This window comes from Schistocerca americana, chromosome 7 (genome assembly GCF_021461395.2).
Source record: "Schistocerca americana isolate TAMUIC-IGC-003095 chromosome 7, iqSchAmer2.1, whole genome shotgun sequence".
Taxonomy (NCBI): Eukaryota; Metazoa; Arthropoda; class Insecta; order Orthoptera; family Acrididae; genus Schistocerca; species Schistocerca americana.
Window position 1 is genome coordinate 144,250,822 of NC_060125.1, and position 21,370 is coordinate 144,272,191.

Below are 21,370 nucleotides of genomic sequence, written 5' to 3' on the forward strand. Positions count from 1 at the left end.
AATTCTCATTTATTACTATCAATACCTCCAATTACTAAAAGTGACGTTCAAGAAGGCATGTATCTGCTGGTAAAGGCATAGAGCAGCGAAAAGGGATGAGGTTCAGAACAAATATTGTGCATCCTTCCTGAGCTAACGATGAAAATTTTAGGTGATAGATATTTTCTATTTATGAAACCAGATGATATTTACGAAAAATGTATAAAAGGCTCAAATCATCTACATTAATACTCGTACCTCTATTCATTTATATTTTTGCATGGAAACTGTCAAACTACTCATAATTATGGTGCTTGTCACACATATTATTATGTAATTGGATAAATGTTTATATTGATTAAACTATATTCATTGATACTTAAGATTATTAAAATATTATGTAACTGATATTGAAAATCATTATTTCTACATTGTTTGCACAGGTTGTGCTCACATTTTAGTATGCTATGAACTCAGTGCAATTACTTCTACTACTCGAATTTCACAGGAATTTAAAGTTTTCTTCAACAACTGGCAAAGACAATCATTTTTGTCACACACGTAATAATGGTATTTACTATTTTAAGTATCTCTCTTCCCATTACACATATCTGTGTGTGAGTTCCATAATGAGAAGAACTGCTTAATGTTCACTTGTTCTGATTTACTGCTGAAATAACATCAGTGGAAACCTGTCACCATGTCAGACCCAGTAGCATGGGGTGTCGTAGTAGTGGCACATGAACATAAGTTCGACAATGTTTCTTTTTTGCAGAACACATACCGATACCAAGTGAACTATAGAATATGCGTCATATATTTGGCACGGTTTTTATACGGTGGAAATTCTCTACCCATTAATGTGACGCTACAAACAAAACATGAGGAGTGTGTTCTTTTTCTTTTATGAGATCGGCAGATAACTTTTTCAATTTATGAACTGGGTAAATAAACCTAGTTACATCTCCATTTGTCAAGTGACTACGCATCTGAATTTATATTTCGCTTCGTTAGTTATTTAGGGTACTTCATATGCCACTTGTCTAGCGAATCTTGTTATATGACGCAAATTTATTAGCACTGGGGATTTTAGTTACATCAGATCATATATCATTAGGAAATTTGGTTGTTTGAGAGACTGCTGATCACAGACAATACGATAGGCCTGATTGTACACTGCAGAAGATGCCCTGTAATGCAAACTGGTCGTCACCACAACTGCATATTCCGTTTCAGTTTCCATGCTCTTGAACTATTTAGAACACACCAATGTCAGCAGTGCAGAGCAAGGTGATACGAAGTGCGCCTATCCGAGGCGGGTCAATACAGCTTTGAAGAGAAGATACAGCGCCAACAACGATGCTCCACAAGACAATGTGAATTTCACATAGGCTACTTAAATCGTTTACTCTCTACCCCCTCCCCCTTTAAGAATTTATTTCGCATGAAGATTAAACCATTTTAAAAACAACTTATAATATCAATGACGATAATATCACGCATATGCTTTTACTGGTACTGATGAACTGTATCGTTTAGGCTTCCAAATAGAAAAGACTTATCAAATGAACGATCGATTTAAAAACGTTGTCTCTCTGAGCAGATGAAATTCTTGTGGGGTACCATAAAATGTGACAATTATACCATGTTTAGGGCGATATTCACAGAAATAGCTTTGTAGAGAAACTGGTACTCTATTAAAACCATGTCCCACCATCCCTTCAGACTAAATAATGTAACCATTTCCTCTGGCAAAAATCAAGCGGATGACATTTCATCATGTCTCGTACTTAATCGTCGGCACTGCTCTTGATTTCTAAGGATCTTGTAAATTTGTTAACTGCAGAATAATCTAGTAATAAAACGTATGCATATAACGCCAGTAACAGCGGAATCATTGACACTGCATAAAATGACATATCAGCAATCCCCAGACTGACAATCGCACAGAGACAATGTAAACAAGCTTCGCATCGATGCACATAATTAAAAGGCCTACCAGGATTTCTCGTTCATTATGAACTGCATATTCTGTCATACATGGAGGACTCAATAAAAGAGATTTACAGTGACAGCATCCGTCACAACTCTGCAGTTCATTACTGGTTAAACCGAGGTCTTACCTTGTCCGCTGGTATGTTTCTGGAGCTCATCTTAGAAATTGCGTCGTTTAAACCAATAAGCGTAGAAGTGGATGGCTAATTTCCCAGGGAGTTGATTTTTTTCGTAGCACCAAGCAGCTGGTGGCAGCAGACGAAAATGAGCAACATTAACACACAACACTAAACTTCTTATTACGCCATAATGACGCACAGTTTAGCGAAGTGACGAGAATAATATCGAACCACGTTATCTATCCATTCTTCTACGGATGTGAAACTTGCATTTTTTATACGAAACCAAATAATTTTACACTTTTCCTGGGCACACGGGCAAGAAGCAGTTGCTCCAACCAACGAAAATGGCGAACTCCATCTCCTTCTAAGGTCTCTGGATGTTATGCTGCATTCTGGGATAACCACTGCCTTCCCGATTTGGAGCGGCGCCGAAGACGAAGCATTGAAAGAAGTATTTACTCGAGTTTGTCGTTTATTCCAAAAAGAATTTCAGCTGTAATTACTTTTTAACGAATTTAAAGTAGGTGGAAAATTTCTTAATCTGTGTAAAAGAAGGCGTATCGTCGCAATGAAAATTTATCTAAACATCCTAACATCTCTGGCGACTCCAGGTGTAAATATTTTGGTGTGGGAGTTGACAGTGGGTGGTGGAGGTATAGGATGGAGAGGTGATAGTTTCGCCCAGCGTGGGTGAAAGGATTTTTTTTGTAGTTATGTGTAATTCATTTTCTAGATTAGGGGTGTGTTGTGTAATGAAAATCTTGTGATAGACACGTTCTGTTTACCAATGGAGATGACATCCATGGACGAAAATAATTGTGCTCCCACGGAAGTCTCAATCGAGGCGTTAAGCGTAAGAATATAGTTATGTACTTTACATAAATGACTTTTTTTGTAAATTTCTTGTTTCTTTGAGAGTAATTCTTTAATCTTACCTCAGCGTATCAGTCGTTTGGAAGAAATCATAGAAAATAATCTTGAAGCGGAATAATGGTCCGTAAAAAAAAAGTTAATATATAGGAACACACAAGAACAAACGCAGCTTCGTAAATGATATTTGAAATTTGCTGGAAGAGCCGTTTATATTTCTTCGAGTAATAAGGCCGTGTCATTGTTGTATACATGTTTGCATCATACTTACTAATACAGTTTGGAAACCAATTCCTATTTTAAAATTTTTGTTTTTTGTGTTGCCTTACTTACATTATAAAAGCCCGTGCACTATTTGTAAAGATTTTACAGTTTCATACTTCTCAACTTATTTGTGGAAGTTCTTTGAGTAAATTAATTTATGTGGCTTGATTTCTTCAAGAGAAGAGAAACTAAGTCGTCTGAATCTATTTCACATTAAATTTGCTGACAGCAACAAGTGTTCTGCCGCAAGTATTGACTTTCAGACCTACTTCAAATTTTATATACAATTTTCGTTACTCAATAATGGTCCTCGAATAGCATTTTTCTCCATAATTAAACTTTTATATTTCTGGTGCAACATCGAATACTAATTTCCTAACACTGTCTTATATGACAGTTTCATATATAGGCAAAACATTGGAAATTTTCTTATGAACACCATTATTGTTAATGCAAATATTGTCTCGTATAGTTTGTTTCAGGAAGGAGAAACTAAAGATATATGGAAATCACTTCAGTGATATCTATAGAGAGAGATAGGTGTTGGAAAGAGTTCTGAAGGCTACAGTAACAAACACAAGCTAGTGTATGTTATTGTATCTGGTACTTCTGTTTTCTGTATCTGCCAAAAGGCTTGCAAATAAACATGCTAATTTTCAGATCCTTGATGGGACCAGTGATTATTGACTTGAGTTGGGTTTTATCCAAAATTCATATCAACCTTTTTGCAGGATACATCTCATCCTATGTTGCCTCAAGATTTCATGGTATGGGACACATCAGGTTTCTTAGACCAGCTAGTGTCATTCACACAAATATTAAAGTATTTTGATAATTCAGATATATTTAAATTATTTATGGATTTGAAAAGACCCGTAATTGATAGAAAATGAGTATCAAAAACAGAAATACATTAAATGTCAATATGGCCTGTTGCAAGATTTGTGTTACTCTACATCAACTTATTCATGCTGAGTAGTTCTTCCTCATGACCACATGGCTGTAGGGTTGGTCCTGTAGTCACCTGTGGCCAGCCTAATTGCCTTATGATGAACAATGCCAATTAGCTTTGTAGGTTTGCTGTGCTGATTCATAAACTTAAGCATCCAGTGAGCATCATGTCTGTTGCCAAAGGTCTGTTCCTTAAGGCACTTGAGGGTATTATGTGCCATCAGACCTTTGGCTTTTAAATCTGTGAGGCATCACAACCATATCAACAAGTCATCAAAAATGAGTCTGCAAATGTCACTGTTTTCATGTATCTGACAACTTTATTTTCCATTTTAGGTATGGAAGGGTCAGGAGAACCGACCTTTAAAATACTTGCACACTGACCTATCCGAGGATAATTTGAACACAGTACCATCTGCCCAATCCTCCAAACGCATTTTGTCGGTTATAGTCAACATGAAGTCATTGTAAGGTAGAATGAGTAGCAGAAACTTGCGAAGTTGTCGACAAACAATAACCATTGTACCAGTGTTCCTGTCATTGTTCTGTAAGCATTATCTCGTCATCATGATTGTGTATGTGTGGTTGGGTGTCACCAGCATGGTACCTGAAAAACAGTTGTGAAAAGAAGGACAATTGAAATGCAAGATGATGTCCCAAAGGCCCCATTTGCAGAGCTGCCTGAGAATATTGTCTCTTCTAGCAGTGTTATTGGCCTCGTCCAAGATTGAAAAATAGCATGTTGTCAATATAGTAACAGTTTTTATACTTTGTGAATTGTTTCCTCCAGCAGTGTTTAGTTATCAAGAGTAGAATTGTGTCTTCTGAACCAACATTGTATGCCAGTAAGAAGCTTGCTTGATCTTAGAACTCAGGCAAGATGCTGGTTGACCATGTATTCCAGGATCTTTCTTACTTAGGTAGTGAGAGCTACACTACCACAAATACTGAGGAATGCACAGTCCTTCCTTGGTTTCATTAGGGGATAAAATATGCCAGTCGCCCCCCACCCCCCCTCCCCCCATGACCCAGCTTTTTTTATTTTAAATGCCGCGTTTCCCAGGAGGTACTCATGTCAAACTGTAGTAATATTTGGCTGCATTGAGAAGCATTTCTTGAGTCTCCACCGGCTCCCATACAAAGAAATTGATATGTCCTGTGCTGATGGAGGTACTATAATAAGAACAGCCCAGGTAACCAACGCAGACCAAATTTTTTAAAAGCGCATAAACAACAGCTCCTTCTTAGAGAAAGTTATTTGTAAGAAGTGTTTGTGATAGCTCATGGTAATCACTGATTTTAACGAAGTTCATTAGTGCGTAGATGGCCCCAGCAATGGACAAAGTCAAAGTTTGAGTTCACACAGGAGTTGAACAGTTACAGCATAAAGTAATGTTGATGGCCAGTACCAAAGTCCTTTGCAGTCTCTGGTGTAGAGATCAGTTCCTGCCAATGTCTGAGATAGTCACTGCCAGTGACTGGTGGTGGCACAGTGTCAAATGTCCCGACTGTTTCCTTAGTGAGATGTGTAATTTATGGTCCACTACTGGGGTTGGTGCCTGACCCAGAGAACTTGAAGGAAATTACCTGATACAGCTTGGTGCCTGCCTAAATACTGTGGCGGCCACATGTGGCTGCACTATGTAGGCCTCTCATGTGATGTTTGTGTAGTTTAGATTTACTTTCATTCCAGTTGATCTGTAGTAAGGAGGTCCTTCAGGATGTAGCACATGTCAGAAAAACAATAATACGTGACAGATATTTACAACTAAAACAAATAAGGTTATGTACCTCCACAGGTCCCACATTCCATGTGGGAAAAATATATTTAAAAATAAAGAAACTGTAACTTACCAAATGAAAGCGTTGGTATGTTGATAGGAGACAAAAAACACACAAACACACACACAAATTTCAAGCTTTTGCAACCCACGGTTGCTTCATCAGGAAAGAGAGAAGGAGAGGGAAAGACAATAGGATGTGGGTTTTAAGGGAGAGGGTACACATATATATATACACAGACACAAGCAGACATTGTACAGGCAAAGGGTTTGGGCAGAGTTTGATGATGCCTGATAGCTTAATACTTGTCTTTTTCCTTAATAACACCCTTTGTTTCCTGCCACAGATATAAGATTTGAACCATTTTGCAGCATTTCCTGTTACACTACAATATTCTAATTTACTTAAAAGGATATTGTAATTTACACAGTCAAATGCCTTTGACAGATCACAAAATATACCAGTTGCCTGCAATTTTTTGTCTAATGAATTAAATACATTTTCACTGTAAGTGTAGATAGCCTTCTCAGTATCAGAACCCTTTAGAAATCCAAACTGCGACTTTGACAGTATGTTATTTGTGAAAAATGATTATAAAGCCGATTGTACATTACCTTTTCTAAAATTTTTGAGAATGCTGGCAAAATTGAAATTGGATGGAAATTTGACGCTATTTCGTTATGCCCCTTCTTAAACAGTGGCTTAACTTCAGCATATTTCAACCATTCAGGAAATATTCCACTGCTAAACGACTAGCTTAATATGTTACTCAACTCAGAATCTTATTCTTTAATTACCTAACTTTGTTGATATTTCATCATACCCACTAGATGTTTTTGATTTTAAAGATTTTACGATGGACATTACTTCTGCTGGGGTAGTGCGGGTCAAATTCATATTATGGAAGTTACTTGAAATGTCTGGTCTGAGGTATCACATGGCAGCATCTGCAGAACCTGAGAACCCTATCTTTTCAGTAACTGTTAAAAATGTTTGTTAAAAAGTTCTGCAACACTATACACATTTGTCACCAATGTATCATTTACATTTAATGCTAATTGTCCCTCTTCATGTCTGGTTCTACCAGTCTCCTCCTTCACTATATCCCATATTGTCTTTATTTTGCTATCTGATATGACTATCTTTTCCTTGTAATATACTTGCTTTGCTTTCCGTATTACAGCCTTTAATATTTTGCAGTATTTCTTGTAATGTGCTAATAGCATCGACATCAGAACTGTTTCGGATTGACAGATACAGTTTTCTTTTTGTTTTGCAAGATACCTCTATTCCATGGCTTCTTTGTAGACTTTGCTCTAATCTTGGTTAGTTTTCTGGGAAATCAGTGTTCAAATAAGGTAGGCACTTTATTAGCAAAAGAGTTATATTTTACATTCATGCCATGAGCACTGTAAACATCACTCCAGTGACGTCTCTGAGGAGTGTCCTAAAATAATCAATTTTTGTCATATTGATTACCTTTTGAGTTCAGATTTAACAGATGTTATATCCTGTTCAGTATTAACATTTAACAGAAGGAATTGTATGTCATGATCTGAGAGGCCATTGACTATTGGTTTTGTAATATAATTTTGTTTATTGGACTCTTCTATAAAGATATTATCAATGGATGTTTGTGAGCAATTGGCTACCCTAGTTGGGAACTTTACAGTGGGAATTAAGTTGAATGATAGTGTTACTATCTCAAATAAGTTCTTATTGGGAAAGTCTTTAAGGAAATCTACATTGAAGTCACCAGCAACCACTATTTCTTTGTTTTTGTTTGTTAAATGGGCCAGTACAGCTCCAAGGTGGTTTATGAGCAGATTAAATATACCTGCAGGTGCTCGATATACACTTAATATTGTGAAGGATTTTTTGTGAAATTCTACTTCTGTTGCACATGCTTCCATATGCTGTTCTAGGCAAAGTTTATGAATGTCTGTGTTCTTAAATTTATGACAGATCCTGGTGAATGTGGCAACTCCACCTTTCTCCGTTTCTGCTCTACAAAAGTGAGGTGCTAACCTAAAACCTGCAACACTTAAAAGTTCTATACCAGAGGTTATATTATGTCCAGAGAGGCATATTATGTCATCTGGGTTTGAAGACTAATTCATCTATGCAGCTAATTAAGTCATTAATTTTATTTCTCAGTCCTCGAATATTTTGATGCGATAAAGACAGCTGACGTTTCACTGAGTTAAAATTGGGTAGAGTTGAAATTTCTGCTGATTGTTGAAAATTCTTAATCAACAGCTGTTTATGTTGATGTAATAAGCTAGAATTGTGTTTTTTGGTTTCTTTCTCAAACTAAAGGTTTTTCTCAATCCTAACCTCTCCTAAAACTTGGTTTCTTTCTGTCTTCTCTGCCCTAAAAAAGGGCCTTTTCTGAACCCTATAATAACTGGTATTTTATCACTCATGTCAGTGCCTGCCCTCAATAACTTTCCTGCTATTTTCCCAGCCAGTGTAAGAGGGGTTGTTGTTAGAGAGGGCGAACAGTCCATACACAACAGAAAGGACAGTTATATTCTTCATGTTTTGTAAAATAAATGTGAACCATCCTCTATCAATGCTCATTGATGATAAAAGTCATCCGTAACCTGGTATGCCTCTCAGAAATCGTTCCATTGGTTTCCCATAGTTTTGTGGAGGAGGTGTTTTATGGAGTCCCCAAAACAATGGTAACGGAGTCTTTTTGCCTTGTTGGTTTCTTCTTGGTGTACTTGCCGTTGGGACATAGAAAGATGTGATCCTGTATTCAGTTATTCACCATTCAAAACATCATAGAGGCACACAACTGCCTCTAATTGAAGATAGTCATTTGTCATTCTGCCAAGGGTCAGGCTGCCTCTTAGACTAACTGAAGTACTTCTGAATGAATGCATCAGTGGCATAATGCAATATTGTTTTAAATTAATACATCAGAGCTTGAATGCTATGTTAGAAACCAATTTTGTGCACAGCGTACAAATTTCTCCGTGGAGCATCCTTCTCAACCATATCTGTCAAGTGATGGGGAGGGGAGTCACTGGAGTGAAAGTAGCCACCCACTTCCTACAGGACAATGCCTTCAATGACAGGTCAGCAAAGTTAGAGGTCAATGGCAGAGGGTGTCCACCCCCCCCCCCCCCCCTTCCAATGCTGAAGTGCATATTAGTAGTATCTCTACACAACTCAGTGCCTGAGGCAGATGGCTATTAGACCCTCAAAGCAGACTGTGTGTGATTAAAATCCCCTACAAGGAAGAATGGTTGGTTAGGGGAGTTGCTAAAAGGGATTTGGGATTGTCTCTTTACCACGTGTGATGTAAATAAATGGAGCTGACTGTTATCCTAGATAGAGTGTGCACTGTTAAAGTAACTGCTTGTATATCTGTTACTGGAGCAACAAGTGAGAACGAGAACAGATTGTTCACATAGGTGTCTGATTCACCTTTTATCTTGTTCCCACCCAGGTCATCCTTCCAATTGGGCCATCCTTCCAGTGAGGCTGTTTGTTCTGAAAACAGAGGCATCATTCTGTTGTGGTATAGCCCCCCGTAGGCACATACACTAGAATCTTTCACAACCAATAGTTTCGGTTCTTTCATATATATTGGGACCCTAATAATTCTGCACTAGAATGCAGGATCCATTTTCCTGATTAATATCTTTCCTTACAGGATCCATTTTACTGATAAATATCTTTCCTTACTCTTGTCTCTTTGCTGTGATGTCAACCCTATTATGAGTGGTGGAAGGCTAAGTGAACTGTTTTGAACATATTTCAATTTTCAGTGTAGGATCATCACTTGTATATTGGTACATTTTTATATAAATATTATAATTGTATATTTTGATGTATATTTCAAGTATAACACGCCACTGAAGAACCAGAATTTGGAGGACAGAGGATGACATGTCAGTATGTTTCCATTGTGGATGCTGTGGGCAAATTATACATTATTGCAGAGGAAGAAAAGTTTTTCCAATCACTATGTCAGCAGACATTGGCCATCACAACAGTTCTAATCATGCCAACCAACTGATTGACTGCAGATGTTTATAGTCAATCTATGGTACAAAACCCCTCATTGAACCCTGGACAGACTTACTCCCTGACACACCGTAGTTGTTCCTTGATATTGTACATAGTTTCCACCCATTCGTCTAGCTGCTGACTTCAGGAAAACTGTGTGAGGTGACCACCTATAGAAGTGAGGGAGCCACATATGAAAATTCTCCTTGTTGGACAACAGTTACCAAGATGTTAGAAAATCTCATCAACATCACCAAGAGTGGCCATCCTGCCCAGGTGCTACTTGACTCAGGGACTTCTTTTTCTGTAAAGTCAGATGCTTAGTGTCACCAGGTAAAGAAGACTATGTTGTGTGATAATGAAACCATTTATGCTGAAAATCGCAAATGAGAAATACGAGGGATATTCAGAAAGTAAGTTCCGATTGGTCAAGAAATGGAAACTATTGTGAAAACCTAACAAGCTTTGCACATATGTGTTAGACAGTGTCTCTAGTATGCCTGTCGGTTGCATGACTTCGCTCTATTCTGTTCTGAGCACATAAAGATGCATAGAAAATAGTGTCTCCCGCCAAGTATGAGGTCCTGGTGAGAGATTTCGCCTGATGTTATGCAACACACATTACAAAACTGTCATACAGTTCCTACTTCATGACAATTCTCGGTTGCAATCTGCAGGGGCAATGAAAATGCTCCTGCAGTGTTTTCGATGGGAAGTGTTTGATCACCCGCACTACAGCCCATAATTGGCTGCTTCTGTGTTTCATCTGTCGTCACAGTAACTACTGGCTATGAAGACAACATTTTCACGTAGACAACGAGCTATAGATGAGCGTAGAGAATTGGCGGGATGCACAGGTGGCTGCCTTCTTTGACGAGGATATTGGAAAGTTGGTACAATGCTACGACCAATGTCTAAGTCAGAGTGCTGACTATGTAGAGCAGTGGCTGGAAGCTGTAGCTAACTGTTGCAGATAAAATATTTCTGATTATCACAGTGGTTTCCATTTTGTGATCAGTTGGAACTTACTGCCTGAATAGCCCTAGTATTTACACTGGGGAGGATCAGAATAACTGTCAATGACTGAACACAGCCATCCAAATTTGCCATTTTATCAGAATGTAGTTATAATATTATTCCTGGGTGGGATGTCTTGCAGGCATTACAGTCACAGATTGTGGAAGATGAGAGCTCCAGATTGACAAAACTGTTGCAACAATCCCACATAAAGAGATTGCTCTGGGTGGTTGTTGGCTGCTGAAGATGTTGTTACCCCACCATTGTTAACAAGACAAGTTCAGGTCATTAGTATAGAAGCTCATGACTGTGAGGTTTTTATCTGTTTGTAAATAGTGTTTACACAACAGTTGTGCATTATATGGCTTATTCTATCCATCACCCTGGAAATATATGGCGGAATTCCATATCCAACATCTCTTGTTCTGAACTGTTATTTTTATATGTTTCATGACACTTATTGTGCAACTAGTGAAGTACCCATTACTTTTCAGAACACTTTCCAGTTGTCCATGGTGTAGGTCACATCCTCATCTTGCTTGTGTTACTGATGTATTAAGCATTCCCCTTTTCTGTTTTGGGTATTGGTGCAAGTATCAGTCTGTGTGAATTGGTTTTCAGTACATGTTGTGGGCCAGATTCTTACCATTCGTCATAATCAGTACATGTAGAAATGGTAGTTGTTGATCCTATTCTACCTCTATAGTGATTTTAATGTTTGCATGTAGACTGTTCTTAAGTAATCACTGAGCTGATCTTCACCGTGGCTCCAAATAATGGTGTCATTGAAATACATATTCCATATCTTAGGTCTACAAGTTGTCAACTTTAGCACCTGTCTTTCAAAATGCTCACAACTAATGGACTAAGTGAATTATCATGGTATTACTTTCCAGGTGTTCATAGAAATATCCATTCCACATAAAGTAACTTTTAGTAAGACAGACATAAAACAGTTTGGTGATATCCTATGGGAAATTGGAATCAAGTCACTGAATTGCACCATGATAAACAAAGAACCAACAGCTAGACTGACCAGGATGTCATTTGGTCCAAGTTTTAGTTTCTTCAACTTCTCAGACCTTTATGTACATGCCAGTCTTTCCCATGTGCAGCTGAAGCAGAGAGACCAAGTGTTGTGACACTTTGTATGTCAGTGTGCCAGGAGCGCTTATGATCAATATTGGTACACAATCTGTAAGGATTTGGTAACTCATATGTTAGAGGTGGTGTAGGGCTTTTGCATTTCACAGATTATTCTGTGCATACAGCAAGAGAGAAGACACTTTGAATTACTGAATCATATTCTGTGTAATCTACTGCATTGGAATCACACTTACTTTTTGGTACTTTGCTGGATCTAGTAGGTCACATATCTTCAGCTCATAATCTTCAGCCATCATTACAACAGTCATATTTCCCTTGTCAGCAGGAAGTACCAATAACTCTTGTTAGCATTAAGGCTCTTACTAGCTTACAATTCTTATCTTTTCAGGTTGTAAACTGGTGGTTTTACTTGTTGCAGTATCTTGCAGTTTCAGTAGGAATTTCCTCAGCTTTTTCACAAGGAAGAGTTCAGACGGCTGCTTTGGAGTTGGCAGTGTTGTCCTCTGTAGGTAATTATCTGGGGATAATAGGGAAACTCCCTCCTTTTTGAAGGTCAGTGGTCATTTGCACAGGTTGTCCATCATGTGTGCCATGTTAGGAATCAACTTGCCCATCTGTCTTACACAACTTTCAAACTTTTTCTTCTGTCACCTGGTTCAGCAGTCAAATTTATTCTGCATTCTCCTATGAGCGATGCTGTCAGTCATATCCAAACCACCTTGATGCACGCTGCCATTGAGTTAACAGAAAATGTCCAGAAGTTACTGATCAGTTCTTGTCAGGCTTCTCCTAGGTGCATGAATTCGCTCACAAAGAAAAGCTCGGTCCATTCTGTCATAGATATGACACACATCTGTGCAGTGGTGAATAGGCACTTAAATTTCAAGAGCTTTGGTCTTGTCCCTTTGTCCTGTCACCACGTTGGAAAGGTAGGAAAGGACAGAAAATGGGCTTTCTTGTTGGTCAAAGTGATGGTTCAACCTTGTAAATTCCTCTTGGTAGAGGTGTAGTGCAAAACTGTTGAGGCCTTTGTGGCCACTTGTTGATGTATTGGCTGTCTGCTTTTCTCTTGAGGTCTTTGGCCAGCATTCTTTTAGTGATTTTTCTAATGTCTCATCAGGATGAGAGGCTGGCATTGCCAAAGCTTCACCCTCTATTGATCATGGTAGAGGACAATATTAAATTAATTGCAGCACACACAGAGGAATTTGAACAATCAACTTTCCTGTACTCCATACGTGAATGGAACAAGAATGAGCCCTAATGACTGGTGCTATGGAAAGTTCCCTATTCCATGCACTCCACTGTACTTTGCTTAGTGTCAGCAACAGTCATTAACTGCAGCATGGGAACCCGGGGTACGTTTCCCTTGAAGCTTTCTTCTTGTTGAAACTGTTGTCGTGTTTGTGAATTTCTATGGCTCCATGAACTAATGGGCATGTTAGCTATACTCCAGAGTGAGAACCTGCTCATTGGAAAATTTTGTTATACGGTCTGTTGTACCCTTGCTTCAGGCCGCAAATCTTTATTGAATACCAACTTCTGTAACGATAACATAAATTATCAGATAGTCACTGAACCAAATAATTAATACTTCCTGGCAAAATAATCATCTGAACCACAAACAGAAGTTACTCCCTGATCATTGAGAGTAGAAAAATGAATTCCAAGCATGACTTAGTTGGATAAACAGGTGTTTTGCAATCAAATTTCCAGGCAAAACTTGGGGAAACCACAGATTCATGACTCATCACACAAAGCACACAGTAAACAGTTGCAGCATTGTGAAATCCAAATGTAGAGGCAAGTCAGGTAACAGGAACTGAGACACAGATCAGCCCTGCGATATTGGCTTTGTTACTGCTGCAGGCACCATTCCTTGACATAATAGTGATGTTACTCATATCACTCATCTGTACATTCACTAAATCTCTTCCTCTAAGCACCACCTGCATTGTCAGCGCAGCTGAGGAAGAGAAGCAGAAGCGATGTGGAGTCGGGTACTGACACGGCCATGTACTCCGGGGAGAGTCCGGGGCTGCTGACAATGACTGGCCTGCTTTCCAGAACTTCTTGCACAGGTGATGTCACCATTATCGAAAGGAAGGACCGAGTGGTCAACATCTGAGAGTGGAGAGAGCTCCAATATGGTGGAGTTGGCAGATTCTCTGATGGTGGAGGCTGCTGACAGGGTGCTACAACTAGAGTTGTGTGCTGTTCTGGGCTAGGATTCACACAGTATAGGCACCAAAACCACTTGGGACCCCTGTTGTTCTTCAAAGAACCCCCAGATAAGTTCCAGACTACGCTCAAATGAGCATCCCCACACTGGTGCATACACATGGATCAGTGCGGCTGCATCTGCTTCGTGTTCTGATGGTGAACGCAGCAGATCCAGAAGTACCCTTTTATGGTGCTCGTGAAGGAGCTCCACCAACTTTCACTATTGATGGCTATGGACCTTTTAGAAGCCAGGAAGGTGTTAATGCTGAAGCCAAATTAGTAGGTCCTAAGGGTTTCAGCATTTGCACCTTAAAGACATGAACCATTCTGCCAGCTCACTTAGTGGGAAAATTGCATGCAGATAACCTTCTCATTCCTTATCACACCAATCAACCTTATTTTCAGCATGCCTCTATAGCACCACACCTGAAATGCTTTGATTTTCTTCTGTTCCAGTTTTCCCACAGTCCATGATTAACTGCCATACAATTCTGTGCTCCAAACATATTCCCAGAAATTTCTTCCTCAAACCAAGGACTATGTTTGACATATGCAGACTCCTTTTATTTAGAAATGTCCTTATTGCATGTGCTAGTCTGCTTTTTAAGTTTTCATTGCTTCATTCATCGTGTGTTATTTTGCTTCCAAGCTAACAGAATTAACTTCATCTACTTAGTAGTCACCAATTTTGATATTAAATTTATTGTTAATCTCTTTTCTGCCACTCCTAATTATTTTCAGCTTTCTTCATTTTAGTATGCATTCCTTAGACTATTCAGTCCATTTTAAAAAGTCCATAATTATTCTTCACATTCACTCAGGATAGCAATGTCACCAGTGAATCTTTTCATTGATATCCTTTCATCATGAATTTTAATCCTACTGTTGGATCTTTCTTTTATTTCCATCATACCTGCTTCAATGTACAAGTGGAATAGTAGAGGCAAAAGACTACATCACTGCCTTGCACCCTTTTTAATCCAAGCACTTCATTCTTGGTCTTTCATTCTTATTGTTTCCTCATGGTTCTTATGAATATTGTACGTTGTTGCACCATTTTGCAGTGCTGAACTGTTTTTCCAGGTCGTCAAATAGTATGAATGTGTCTTTAGTGGTGTTTTTTTTTTATTAAAAGTCTTGCTTCTGTTATCAAACACAGTGTCAGAACTGCTTCTCTGGTACCTTACAGTTTTGAAAGTCGGATTGATTATCATCTAACAGATTGTGTCTTCTGTGTACTATTCTTGTCAGCAACTTGGATGCACGGTCTGTTGAGCTGATTCTGTGATAGTTCCTGCACTTCTGTGGCCTTGCTGTTATCAGGATTGTGTGGATGATATTTTTCCAAAAGTCTGATAGCATGTCTCCAGTCTCATAAGATTCTACATGCCAACTGAGATTGTACTTTAGTTGCCACTTCCCCTTTAGAAATTCTGAAGGAACATTATCTATGCCTTCAGCTTTAATTGATAGCAAGTCTTCCCAAGATCTATTAAATTCTGACTCTAATACTGGATCCCCTCTGTCTTCCATATTGACCCCTGTTTCTTCATCAGTCACACCCTCAGAAAGTGCTCCCTCTCTTAGAGGTATTCAGTATACTCTTTACACCTGTCTATTCTCTCCTTTCCACTTAATGGTGAAATTCGCATTGCATTTTTAATGTTGATGCCTGAGCTTTTAATTTCACCAAAGGTTGTTTTAACTTTTATTTATGCTGAATTAACCTTCTGACTACCGTTTCATTTTCAATTTTTTCACGTTGCTTGCATACCATCATTCAGCTCAACACTGCATTGTGGCTAGGACCAGACCACCAAAAAAGAGGTTTAGGTAAGGACATGTCTTGCCTTTCTGCGAGTTGAGAGGAAATTGGGGTTGGTTATGCTGGGAAACTAACAACCCGCACCAACTGGCCTGATCTGGTAGGCCGTGCTCCAATCAAAAGGAGAATCTGGATACAACTGGTGACCTTCTATTGCAGGGCCTGCTGAAGAAGCAGTTTGCACTGAGACAATTTCAAATGATTATAAGACTCTCGTCGAGCGATTGGTCTAGTTGGCTGTTTAACTGAGAAAGACTGTTTCCTGACGGTCAAATTCAGGATCCAGACTTTCTGAAAGGCAAATAATGCATCCACATTAGAATGCTGAGCAGAAGTGTTATAATAAGTGAAATATTGAAAATTGACCAAATAGAAAGTCCATTTATTGAGGCAATGTGCTGTATGCTCTGAGGTAATTTATCCTTAGGTCCAAAAACTGACACAAGCAGTTTATGGTAAGTGATGAGATAAAATGTGTGACCATACAAAAAAATGTTAAATTTATGGACATAAGAATGCTGGCCAACACTTCTTTTTTGATCTGGAAGTGCTGGGATTAGCCAGATCTTGCATCTGGGTCTTCCATAGGGATACGATCCCTGTGACAAGTAGTTGGGATTGACTAGCACACTGTGGATATTGGGTGGGCAATACAACACCCATTAGGAGGGGTGGGAAGGATCTTGGGTAGACAGGAAGATGAAGGCTGTGTTTTAGTTGTTCCAACCAGGATGGTACTGAGTGACAAAATGGATACTCCTTTGTCGCTGTTTCTTTAGTGTCATGGGGGGATTGTGCATGTGAGGGGAAATGTGATGGGAGATCTGCTCATGGGCCATGGTTGGGGAGTAGTGCCTGTCTGTGAAGGCCCTGTGAGACCCTCAGCATACTGGGCATGGGGGTTATTGTCATTGCAGATACACTGTCCCCAGGTGACCAGGCTGTATGAGTGATTTTTTGGTTCGTAAGGGATGACAGCTGTCAGAATTCAGGTACTATTGGTGGTTGGTGGCTTTAATGTGGATAGAGATCTACTTTCCTTCTCCCAATTCTTGCAGTGGAAACACCTCTTTGGTATCAATCCCTCAAATCAAAGCTAAACTAATCCCAACATTAAACCCTGTGTCGCCCAGTTCATATCACCATCCAACTGTGATTCTCTCCCCTGCAGCCTAACTATACCCTGGCCATCTTTCAGGAATTCCTTATCTCCAACTTGGCCTCACCATCCTTCCCCAGATCCCTTTCTAAGAATACCAACCTTTAGCAGAAGGAGGACAGCCATACACAATCTTCAAACAAATCCTGGCCTAATTATCCTACCTGCAGACCAAGTTTCCACCATTGTCATTATGAATTGCAGTGAGTACCTGATGGAAGGCTTCTACTAACTGTATGACTCCACCTCTGTACTTCTCCAGAGTGATCCCATCCCAGAAGTCCAGCATAATCTCTTGTTCCTGCTTAATGCCTTAGACCCTTCCCAGAAGTTGTTCCCTGAATCTATTTCCCTCCTCACCCCTTGAGACCCCACACACCCACTTTCTACATGTTTCCCAAAACCTGGAAAACCAACAATCCTGGACATCCCATTGTAGCTGGTTATTGCACCCCCACTGAAAGAATTTCAGACCTCATTGACCAAAACCACCAATCAGTTGCCGGTAATCTAGTCTCCCATATAAAAAATACCAACCATATCTTTCACTGACTCTCCACCCTTCCCTTCCCCTTACCTCCTGGACCCCTACTCGTTACATTTGAAGCCACTTCACTATACACCAACATCCCTTGTGCGTGTGGTCTTGCCACTATTGCACAATATCTTCCCCAACATATTTCTGACTCCAAACCTACTACTTCATTCTCACACACCTTACTAAATTTTTCCTCACTTACAACCACTTCCCCTTTGAATGGAAAGTTTACAAACAAATCTACAGCACAGTTATGGGCACCCGCATGGCACCCTCCTGTGCCAACCTATTTATGAGCCATCTAGAGGAGACCTTCCTAGCCTCCAGACCCCTAGTCTGGTTCATTGATGATATTTTCATGATCTGGACTCAAGGCCAAGAAACCCTATCCACATTCCTTCACAATCTCAACACCTTCTCTCCCATCCGCTCACCTGGTCCTTCTCAACCCAGTATGCCGTCTTCCTGGACCTTGACTGTCTCCTGTCTGATGCCTCCACCACACCTCTGTCCACATTAAACCCACCAAGCAACAAGAGACAGCTGCCACCCTTTCCACACCAAAACATTCCTCCCATACCTCCTGGTTACCTGGGTACAGTGTATCTGCAGTGACAAGGACTCTTATGCTCACTATGCTAAGGATCTCACAGGGCCTTCACAGACAGGATCTACCTCACAAACTAAGCCCACAAGCAGATTGCCTGAGTCATTTCCCCACATATGCGCACTCCTCCCATGACTCTCAAGAAACACCTATAGTGTCCCCTCCATTACCCAATACCACCCTGGATTATTGGAACAATTGAAACACATCCTCTGCCTGGGCTTTGCCTACCTGCCCAAGATCCTTCCCACCCCTCCTAAAGAGTGTTCCATCACTCACCTAATGTCCACAGCATCTTAGCCCATCCAAACCCTTTTCCACAGGGATCATATCCCTATGGGAGACCCAGGTGCAAGGGCTGCCCAATCCACCATCCCAGCACTTCCTACTCCAGTCCTGTCGCAGACTTATCCTACCCAATCAAAGGTCGGGCCACCTATGAAAGCAGGCATGTCATACATCAGCTCTGCTGACATCATCCGAAACTATCCCCCTGCGGATTTGGGTGTTAGAATAGGCCCGTGGTATTCCTGCCAGTCGTAAGAGGTGACTAAAAGGAGTCTCAAATGTTTCGGCCTATATTTGATGGTCCCCTCCCGGGTTTGACCTCCGTATTTCCAGATTCTTCCGAAGAGCAAGCCAATTGGGGAAGGGCACCTTACACGGCGCTTTGTGTCCATCGTGCATTGAGACCTTTAGCCAACTTTCTCATCGTTGCTTAGCTGTCCCGCCCATTCTCCATCTCTTGGGCGAGGATACGTTTCTGGGTGTGATTTCCACCATGCACTGTGCAGTGTTACTTTTTGCGGAGACCACGACCGTGGACTTCCTTGCACCTAATATACAGTACGGTAGCCAGTCCGTTGTGGTGGGGCCACCATGTACCCTGTTGGTTGTAGCCCCCTGACAACACAGGGATCGCTCTGCTGATACCTGCGCCTTTAACTACCCATGTATGCCAAGGAGTAGATGCCTTTCTCTCTGGGGCATCGGGACTCCCGGCAATGGCCATCCTGTCAGGTGGCCCTTGCTGAGGCTGGGTGGTATCTGTGGGGAGGACCCTTGGTGGCCTCATAGGTGACATCAGGGCAGATGACCTGCTATGAAGCATGGTACATCATCTCTTGCAGGTGGCCAGCCGCCAGCAGTCTCTAAGCGTTCTTGGCCTCAATTCAGCGCTCAGAAATACAATCCCAAATTGTTCCCCTCCCTGGCCACACCGTGGGAGGAACATAAGGCTCAGGATGGCAGTGACACTTATTCGCCCCAGTTCCTGGTTTGTACGACAGCTGATGGGGAGTCTTTCATGTCAACAAAGCCTCAATTCTTCGTAGAGCATTTAGAGAATAAGTGTGGGGAGGTGGAGGGCTTGTCCAAAGTGCACTCTGGGTCAGTATTGATAAAAATGACATCCTCTGCCCAGTCACGAAGGTTACTTGCTTGTGACAATTGGGCGATGTTTCAGTTACCATCACACCTCATAATAGTTTAAATATGGTCCAGGGTATTATTTTACATAGGGACCTTCTTTTGCAGTCTGATGATGAGTTGTGCGCCGATTTAGAGCGTTGAGGTCTTCATTTCATCCGGCGCGTTCATCGGGGTCCAAAGGATAATCAGATTGCTACTGGTGCCTTCATTTTGGCCTTCGAGGGTGATACATTACCGGAGAAGGTCAAGGTGATGGTCTACCGCTGTGATGTCAAGCCCTATATCTGTCCCCCGATGCGGTGCTTTAAGTGCTGGAAGTTCGGGCATATGTCTTCTTGCTGTACTTCCAGCCTCACATGTCGAGATTGCGGTCGCTCATCACATCCCTATACTCCATGTGCCCCACCTCCCATCTGTGTCAACTGCGGAGAGCATCATTCACCTTGCTCGCCAGACTGCAGGATCTTACAGAAAGAGCGGAAAGTCATGGAATATAAGACTCTGGACCGACTGGCCTATACTGAGGCCAAGAGGAAATATGAACGACTCCATCCTGTGCAAATGACTTCCTCATATTCCACCGCTACGACAACTGTGATAGACCCATCAGTTCAACGAATTCCTGTCGGCTCACCGAGCCGTACAACTCCACATGCCCCCTTGCCCATGGGGGGTACTACCCACCCTGCTGCTCCTGCACTACTTTCCTCAGGAGCAACACGCCCCCGCCCATCGGGGACGTCTGTCCCCACTTCTAAGCCAGAGAAGTGTCCAACTTCTTTGGCTCTTCTCGCTCACAAGGGGTCTCTTGGGACCCTCCCTTCCCAAGTTTCCACAAGTGGGAAGGATGATGCCTGGCAGTGGCATAAGTGCCCACAAGCAGCTGGTCGTAGGGCTTCATGATCCTCCTCCGTCCTGGAGACTGAATCGGTGAAGCGCTCCCAGCCAGTGAAACCCAAGGAGCAGTGAGAAAAGTCCAAGAAGAAGACTTCTAAGACGAAGGAACTTGCGGTGGCACCCACCCCACCACAACCTGCAAGCTCTGCGTCTGAGGGCGAGGTAGAGATTCTGGCGACCACTGAGGACCTAGATCTCGCCGGACTCTCAGACACAATGGATGTCACTCACACAGGTACTCTTTCAGCGGCAGCAGGGGACCCAGCAGTGTAATCTGCCTCCTTGGTCCCTTCGTGCCTTTCTCGGCCATGGACAATGTCATCTTCCAGTGGAACTGGAGCTGTTTTTCCCACCATCTTGCTGAGCTCCGACAGCTTCTCAGCCTTCAAGCTATCCTCTGCATTTCTCTTCAGGAAACTTGGTTTCTGATGTTGCGAACCCCCGCTCTCTGTGGCTATTGGGGTTATTATAGGAACCGGGTAGCTTATGAGAGGGTATTTGGTGGTGTCTGCATCTATGTCCTTCACGTCCATTATAGCGAGTGTGTTCCTCTACAAACACCTTTAGAGGCTGTCGCTGT

General features: G+C 41.2%; 2 protein-coding genes across 2 annotated transcripts in view; one reads left to right on the top strand and one right to left on the bottom strand.

Moving 5' to 3' along the window:
* LOC124622343 (ubiquitin-like protein 3) overlaps nucleotides 1-2,457 on the bottom strand; it is a 469,599-nt gene extending 467,142 nt beyond the window's left edge. Inside the window, exon 1 of the mRNA XM_047148021.1 lies at nucleotides 2,103-2,457. Coding sequence (XP_047003977.1) covers nucleotides 2,103-2,132 — 30 coding nt within the window. The 5' untranslated portion in view covers nucleotides 2,133-2,457. The remainder of the gene's footprint in view (nucleotides 1-2,102) is intronic.
* Nucleotides 2,458-2,568: 111 nt separating this feature from the next.
* LOC124621967 (tetratricopeptide repeat protein 5-like) overlaps nucleotides 2,569-21,370 on the top strand; it is a 134,534-nt gene continuing 115,732 nt past the window's right edge. Inside the window, exon 1 of the mRNA XM_047147500.1 lies at nucleotides 2,569-2,949. Within this exon, the coding sequence (XP_047003456.1) occupies nucleotides 2,884-2,949 (66 nt within the window). The 5' untranslated portion in view covers nucleotides 2,569-2,883. The remainder of the gene's footprint in view (nucleotides 2,950-21,370) is intronic.